At 39.2% G+C, this 7,954-nt stretch overlaps 1 protein-coding gene across 1 annotated transcript; it reads right to left on the bottom strand.

Moving 5' to 3' along the window:
• Window positions 1–499: 499 nt before the first annotated feature.
• On the bottom strand, window positions 500–7,478 carry MPHOSPH10 (M-phase phosphoprotein 10). Its single transcript, XM_069025946.1, has 11 exons — window positions 7,343–7,478; window positions 6,192–6,849; window positions 5,241–5,395; window positions 4,663–4,834; window positions 4,250–4,391; window positions 3,777–3,844; window positions 2,969–3,106; window positions 2,652–2,762; window positions 2,304–2,411; window positions 1,540–1,770; window positions 500–700 (listed from the first exon to the last, which is right to left on the bottom strand). The coding sequence occupies exons 1-11, from the start codon at window positions 7,435–7,437 to the stop codon at window positions 551–553; spliced, it is 2,028 nt and encodes a 675-aa protein (XP_068882047.1). The 5' UTR covers window positions 7,438–7,478; the 3' UTR covers window positions 500–550.
• Between the last annotated feature and the right edge of the window lie 476 nt (window positions 7,479–7,954).

The raw sequence follows: 7,954 nt of genomic DNA, 5'->3' as shown, positions 1-7,954 counted from the left end.
GCTCTGGCATAACCCTGCTTGAGCAGGGAGGTTGGACCAGATGACCCCACTCTGGTCTCTTCCAACCCAAACCATTCTGGGATTCAGACTAATAATTTAGGCTAAGCCAGTTCCTAGCTCTGGGTTCCCACAGGCTTAAAAACCTGTTGTGTCCTCCCTCTCTCCCAATCATGATTTCAAAATATAATTTCTGTAATTTAAATGCCTGGGTACATCTTAAATTCTTCAATAAATGCAGTTACTCCTGCTACAGATACAGAGCTATTACAACAGCAGATACAAAGCTATGGGCTATAGATTAAAGAGACTGTACAGTCACAGCATATGTCAAGTATTTTACATGACTGTATATCTGCCCACAACAAAAACCTTTCTTTTTGGAATAAATCAGAGGTCGATGGTAGAAAATATAAGTAAAATCTACAGGAAACTGTCTGAACATCACCTCACAAGCTCACAAAGCATTTTAAAGATCAACACAGAATAAAACCTACTCAAATTTGGAAAAAAAATTTAATATATACAAGATGCAACATATAAAAAAGGTAAATTACAACTTCAGTTTATGAACAGAGAGTGCTTTCTCCTTCTTCTGTTTCTTCTTTAATTTGCTTGCATCTTTGATTTGCATTCTCACTTGATCTTGCAGCTGAGAAAAGAAGGCCTGGGATGATTTCAAGGCCTTGTCTTTACCTTCATCCTGTCAATGGACAAAACATTTGTTATAACCGAGAAATGTACAAACAGTACCATTATATTACTTACTAGTTACTCACACATAATGGTTTTTGACTTAAAAAAGATCTGGTAACTGATTTTCAAAGGGTATTTTTCACCACATTTTTATTCCACTCCTGCTATCTAAAGAAGTAAAGATTACATTCTCTTTCTAAGTAGCAATTAGCATGATCGGTAAGAGCAGGCATAGCAAGAACAGATCCTGGCACATCATGAATTACAACTGGGTATCTGTATTTTGTATTCTGCTTGCCTTCTGAAAAGGTAAGCACAAGCATCTGGAAGTAATGAAGTTATTTTTCCTATTAGTTTCTAATACTTCAGAATTTCAGAGATTTTTAGAATTTTATTTAAAAGACATCATAAGTGGTGCACAAGTTTACTGTTTTATAGCATGCAAAATAATATCAATCTGATGAGATTAGAGGGAAGGCTCCAAAATAAGGACAAAGTTAAATAGGAATATTGCATTACAAAACAGTTTCAGTTACGCAAAGCTTATACAGAACATAGAAACCTAATGTGCATTCAAGTAGTCCCACTTGATGAAGTGGAATAGCTTAAATGCAGGAAATAAAGAACATGTATTTGCAAGAATATCACCTTGTGAACCTTGAAATAAACAGAAAAGTAGCACCTCACACAAAATCATTTCTTCCTGATGAACATACTTTTATATAAAGTAATTGTATCATACAGCTTTTTCATATTTTTCCAACCTTATACTTGTAATTCTTTGGGATAAAGTTTCCTTTCCTCTTTCTAGCTAAAAATTATCTATCCTTGGGATTTTAGTCTTACCTTGAGCAGAGATGCTTTGCCTTCTTTGGTAAGCCTTTTTAATTTTGCTGCAGCAGCTTTTTTGCTAAGTTTTGTGCCTTGTTCTGGTTTCATCTTTTCAAGAAGCTTTTGACGTTTCTCCTTTTCCTTTCGCCTCATTCGTTTACGGAGCTTTTTCCTTCTTAGGTCTCGTTTCTTGTCTGTGGGAGTCTTTTCTGCATCTGTTTTTACATCACCAGCTTTGTTCTTTTCCTAAAGAGAAGAAGATCTTTAGATCTATAACAGTGCAAAAGACAAGACTCACTTCACAGAACTCAAATCTGTCTCAGCATTTCCATTATTACAAGTGCCAGCTCAGGATAAGGCAAAAGTCAAAAACTGGCAAAAGCTGGGAAATGAGATTTGTAGAGTTGATCCAGGACAGGCTAATCGCTCTGCTCTAGTGACATTTAGCTTTCCCCTTCCCAATACCCACATATATGTTGGGACAGCAATGGCCATCACATAACAGTCAAGACCAAAACCAAAGCATAATACTATGGCCTACAGGAGCCAAATAAAATATACTCTTTCCCCAGATAGAAAAAAAGAAAACCAAAAAACACCTCACCCCCCAAAACCCCCCAACAACCACCAATGCTAAAATTCTAGACAGAAAGGTCCACAAGGTGAGAAACCACCCACCAGGATGAGAAGGGGCAGAATTTCCACCGATCTGACAGACAGTACAACCTTCCATAAACCACACAGATCCTCTCCCCATCCTTATGCTATTTTATATTTACCTTGATCTCCTCTGGTGCTAAGAGAGCAGCATCACTAACAGCAACTGGTGCTACTTCTTCCACACTGATAGCTGGAAGGTTCGAAACGATTTTAACTTCTGGCACCGGCTAGAAATAAGGCGACACATTCAGGACTGAGCACACCATCTCAGCAGATGACAGACAACTGAAGATCCCAAGTATTTGGGTTTGTTTAGAGTCAATCACAGTGCACTTAATATGAAATAAGAATGAGCTCAGTAAACATCAACGTTTACCTTACTTTCCATTTCTGGAATATATTTTAAAGTATCCAGTTCAAAAAAAAAAGGGAGAAAGCCCCCAACTTTATGAAACCTATGCACTTACTGGTTTGGGTGTGAAGTGGAAATTACAAAGCGCATCCAGCTTCTGGAAGAGTGAATCCATCATTTCCTGAATTTCTTTGTGTTCAGGATTTTCTTCCTCTTCAGACTTTTGCTGCATTAGAAATGCAATGTAACACCATTCATACAGCCATTTTACTTAGAAAGTGTGGTAACAACACAATGTACAATTCAGAGCCATTTCACTGGTGAACACTTAGAGAAAGACTCAAATACTTCCACTTTGAAAGTGTATAAGTGAACACACAAGATTAGGTGGTGTGAACTTAAAACCCAAAGGCAAGGCATTGTTTATGTTACCTGGTGAAGCTTCATGTACTCTTGCTCGTAGATTTCAGCAAGACTCAGCTTACTCTTTTCATGATCCAAAGTGATCCGTTTCTTGTACTCAAAAGCTTCCTCTTTGGGTTTTTCTTTTGGTACTACATCATCCCATGCCTGAGAAAGTCATAAAGTAATGTCCAAGTGCAACTACAGTCAAATATCAGCTACATCTTATTTAGAACATTTTTCAATTATTTATCTGGCACATTAACTAGTTCATGCATGTGGCTTCCCAGGACTCATTAAGTTTCACACTTTCATTTGGAAAAAAAAAAAGTAGTAAAAGTTACAGGTCTAGCTTGCCTCACTGTTTTCAGTGAATGAGGGCAAGAACTGTAACAAGTTAACAAACTCCTCCCCATCTTTTTTAATTCAACGAACAATAAGGTTCAACAAGCTGCGAGATACAAATTTTCTATCAGTGGCTTTGAAGAAAAACGAAGTAAAAAACTGAGTTTGGGTCACTGTTCAGAGTGCTCAGAGCACTGGTAACAGTCAAAACTTACAGACTGGCTTTATATTCCAAATAAATCCTTACAGTTTCATATGCACACACGCATGTTTTGAAGTGCACCAAAGCTTGGTGCGTAACAGGGATATAAAAATGGGGCTTCTTAGAAATCTAAAGACATGTTCATCAAGACAAAAGCATACAACAACCTGTTGCAGAAATTAAGATAATTCTACACCTAACATTGGAAATGCTTCAAACTCATCCTTAGAATGTGCCATGGGAACCAAGCCTATGAAAAATATAAGGAGGAACAGGTAAGATAATATTAACCTCATCCAATATTCTCTGTTTAATGATATCTTCAAGCTGAAAAGTAGTTTCTTCTGTGATCACAGGTGCTGAAAGGAAAAAGTGAAGTATTTTAAGATTAATGTTTCTCCAGCAAGAAATAGTTCTTGTTCTACGAAGAATAAACTACAGAAAAGAAAGCAAGGCCTTCACAAAAATGTGGCAATTGAAGGTGAAGTAAGTAAATATAAGTACAAGCAAGTCATATTATGTGAGGCTCAAATTACCAGGTCTGCCACCAAAGTTTTGAACTTCCAGGTAAATTAAAAATTAACAAAAAATATTATAATTTCCTGTAGTTTCCACTGTGAAAATGCACAACCTCAAAATGACATCAAGAAGTTTAACTTGGTGTTCTGTTACCCTGCTCCTGAGTGTTTTCAGCAAGGTCAAAGGGCAGAACACCCAACATGGTCTGCAACATGCAGTCAGGAAAGCCCTGTCCCTCTCCTTACCCATTCGGACTGCATGGTCAAAAAGTACTGTTTCTTCCAAAAGGCTGTTCTCAGGGCGTTTTTGTCCAGTCACTTCTCCTTTAAGCTGCCAAGGTTTCTCCTCTAACAATGCTTCTTCTAAACTTTTTATTTTTTTGCTCATCTGAAAAACATAGTTTCCTAAAAAGTTTAAAACAGAGCGCACTCATAAACCCACAGCAAGAAATTAATATTTACTTCAGGTACATGAGGGAATATATGATTGCAGATGTATCTATGTAGATAAACCACGTTTTTCTTAAATTTTAAACACCCTCTTCATATTTGCTAGACTCTGAACAAATGATACAACCAGTAAAAAAAAAATAAAAATTGCCACTCTTTTGAAGTATTAGCCAAATAAAATATGAACAAAACAACCAAACCACAATTACCTTCTCCTGTCTCTTCTCAAAAGATGACTTTATTTCACTGGGATTGATGCTCTTCTCTAATTGCACTTCAGTTACATCTTCTGTTTCACTGTCATCTGGCAAACTAAAAGTTACTTTTTTAGAAGTTTCTTTACTTCTCATGTGCTCCACCATTTCATCCATATCTTCAAATCTGTAACAATAACATTTAATATAAAATAAAGGTAGAAAGGCCTCTATAATTTTTCACATGAAGATGTGTCAGCCCTTAGATGTTTACCTGTTACAACTAACTTACACTTTACAACCAGTCTCAAAGACTCCCCTAAAGGTAGAGGACTCTAGGGAAACTTCTGGATAATAAAAAAACTTTGAACAACTCTAAAATGCTTTATTCACATAAATATCAAGGGATAATACTAAAAAAAATTAAATAAACTGATTTTAAATAAGGTGACAACACAAACCATGAATATACAACAGTTAACTGAGAATGGCAAACTATGACCAGAGTGAGTGTGGCATTCCCAGTATTTTCTACTTCACTTTAATGTAAAATTACAAGGATATTTTCACCTGCAAATAATGCCTATACTTACTCAGACATACTTTCTTCATTTTTCTCTTCAACAGCACTGTCTGCTTCCTCTTCCTGATCCTCTTCAGCATCATTAGCTACTAAATCCTCCTCATCATCATCGTCAACTGAATCAAAGAAATCTTTGTATGTCATATCTCTAGAACTTTTAATTGGCTAAAAAGGTGAGAGGGAAAGAAAAAAACCAAACAACAAACCACAAGCGTTAAGACTGACAGAAATCAAAGGGTATCCTGTCTTTTAAAGTTTCTAGCACCTGAGGAACAGCACTACTTGTGTAACAGTAAGTCAGGTTAGTGATGCATTAACCTGTGGTAGGGCATCATAGCAAACTGATTTCTTTCACCACTATTTACAATTCTCTATGACTTAAACATACAGAAGTCAAGGAGCTGTATATTTTGCCAAATACTTGTTGGAATGCACACAAATTCCCTGGGTATATTTCTTACTTGCTACTGAGAATGTCTGGTAATCTTAAATAATAAAATACTTATTTTTGAAACAATTGCTCATCAATTTAAGTTATACCAGAGTTACAAAGCCATGTCCCTGGAAAAAGTCCTTTGTTCTGCATCAGCCACCTTAGTGATCTTTAACTGCCAGATGCTGAGTGACAAATCTTTTTCATTTGCTGGGTCACCTATTCTGCAATTCTTCAAGGTCCCTTATTTCTTGTGGGTACTATCTCTTCCTTTATTTATGTAAAAGCCCAAGGCCCATCTAAGGAAAGACTGGAATAGCAAGATACTATGTTCTTCTACACTAGGACTATGTTCTACCAGATATTCATTGTTAAAAGTAAAGCTTCAGAAGTAATCATTAGCCACTAAACAAATTTAACTTGGCAGTTTCTACACAGAGTTAAACAGCTTATGGTCATCCCAACAGATATCAGATTTTGATTTAAAGGAAAAGAGATATCAGAAAACTATTTTACTGGTATTCTTACTTTGACTTTAGCTTCTTCAGAGTCTTCTTCCTCATCATCTGAGATAATGTCTTCAAAATAATTAATATCATCTTCTTCTTCTTCTTCTTCTTTGTCTTCCTTCTCTGCATGTTCTAAAAAAGCTTCCATCTCAGCCAGCTTGAAAAACTTGTCATCCACTACAGATTTTTTTCCCTTTTTTTTCAATGTGGTTTCCTTGGCTGTTTTAGCTTGTTGTTCCAGTGCTTCAATATCGAAGTCAATATCAGAATCCTCATCACTGTATTTCTGCATTATGCTTTCTCTAAGTTTACTTTGCTTTTCTTTAGCTTTAGTTTTATCTTTATCTTTTGTATAAACACTCTTCTGTTCAGCTTCTCCTTCCATTATGGTGTCCTCCAATTCCTTGTCACTGCTGGTCTCCACATCAGAGCCATCCTCTTCCTGGTCTGAGAGAAGGCAAAGATCTTCATCCTCGGCATCCCTTGCAATGGATTTCTTGAAGAAATCGAGAACTGCATTGTTCTGGAGCTCTAGTTGCTGCCAAATCTGTTCTTCATCAAAATTTTCTATCACAAGCTCTTTTAGAGGACCCCCACGCACTATGTGAGTTCCTTTATTCAGATCGTAGAGAGTCTTTGTCATTGCTCTGAAGTCGGAGGCCAGTCCATCCTGCACACTAAGAGCACAATAAATAAAAGAGCTTAACACCTTCCATTAAGTTAATCACACGGTCACACTGCTGCTCTTTTTATATCTGCTTTGGTACTTTCTGGTGCTACAGAACAACATCTTTCAAGAGTTACTGCTGTGGCCTAACTTTCTACACATCTCTTGAAGTACTGCTAGTACACATTCACAGAAGAAAATAGACAAAATTCTTAATCCTTTCAGCTTTATTACACTTGGTGTATGAAGTAGCAGCTAGACAGAACATTCCAGCTTTCTATAGCTGCATCTTACAATACGCTGATCGTATTTAAGCACCTCAGACCTTTTGAGTAGTAAACAGAACAGCACTAAACACCTCAATCGTCTAAGAGCCAGACCCCAAGTTTCAAAGAGGTAACTGCCCTTCTCCACCGCCTCACTCCTCAACTTTTACACCTGGGCAGTCTCCTCCAGGTTTTTCTCTAGGGCTACCAGTGCTGCCCCCCGCCGCCCCGCGGTACCTGAGGAAGCACTCGGGGCGCGCCGCCGCCGCTCCCGCCACCCTGAGGCACGTCTGGATCCCCTGGATCCCCGGGACCCCCGGCACGGCCGCCATTGCCCCGCACACACGTGGGTACCCGGCACCGCCTCCACCGCGCGGCCCAGCACTCCGGTCCGGCCGGCTCCCGCGGCCGCCGCCAAGGTTCCGCACACAGTAGTTCCGTTCCGCTCACGAAACCTTGCCCCGCCCCGCCTCCCGGGCCACGGCATTCCCGCCTCCTCAGCCATGGCATTCCCGAGCCAAAGCATCTTCACCTCCTGGCCCGGCCCTCCGTCAGAAGTGCCTCGTTGTCCCAGAACCGTAAGCAGGATATGGCAGTCATGCACCGGCGGCTGCTGCTTCCCGCCCTGGGAAGGGCACGGTGTTGCTACAGACCGGGATGTGCATCAGCACAAGGAAACCTGCCCTAAATATAGTGAAGCTACAGTCGTCTTCACAGTTTTGAGTCTCTGACCTAGATACAAGGGCTATTTTGGAACCGCACATTTCCAGCCGATTCTGTGGGCAAAACACCCACTCTTACCTGGTGTCTCCCAGCGCAGGCTGACGAGGCATGCACGCACCCCTTCAC

This window comes from Aphelocoma coerulescens, chromosome 10, assembly GCF_041296385.1.
Source record: "Aphelocoma coerulescens isolate FSJ_1873_10779 chromosome 10, UR_Acoe_1.0, whole genome shotgun sequence".
NCBI lineage: Eukaryota > Metazoa > Chordata > Aves > Passeriformes > Corvidae > Aphelocoma > Aphelocoma coerulescens.
This window is presented reverse-complemented; position numbering and strand designations above follow the sequence as displayed.

What these genes read in the sequence shown, in the direction of transcription:
- MPHOSPH10 (XM_069025946.1), bottom strand. Translation starts at nt 7,437, where the DNA reads ATGGCGGCCGTGCCGGGGGTCCCGGGGATCCAGGGGATCCAGACGTGC. An exon ending in AGTACATGAAGCTTCACCAG is followed by an intron (nt 2,763 to 2,968) that starts GTAACATAAACA and finishes TTTCTAATGCAG; the next exon opens with CAAAAGTCTGAAGAGGAAGA. An exon ending in TAGCACCAGAGGAGATCAAG is followed by an intron (nt 1,771 to 2,303) that starts GTAAATATAAAA and finishes TCTTCTCTTTAG; the next exon opens with GAAAAGAACAAAGCTGGTGA.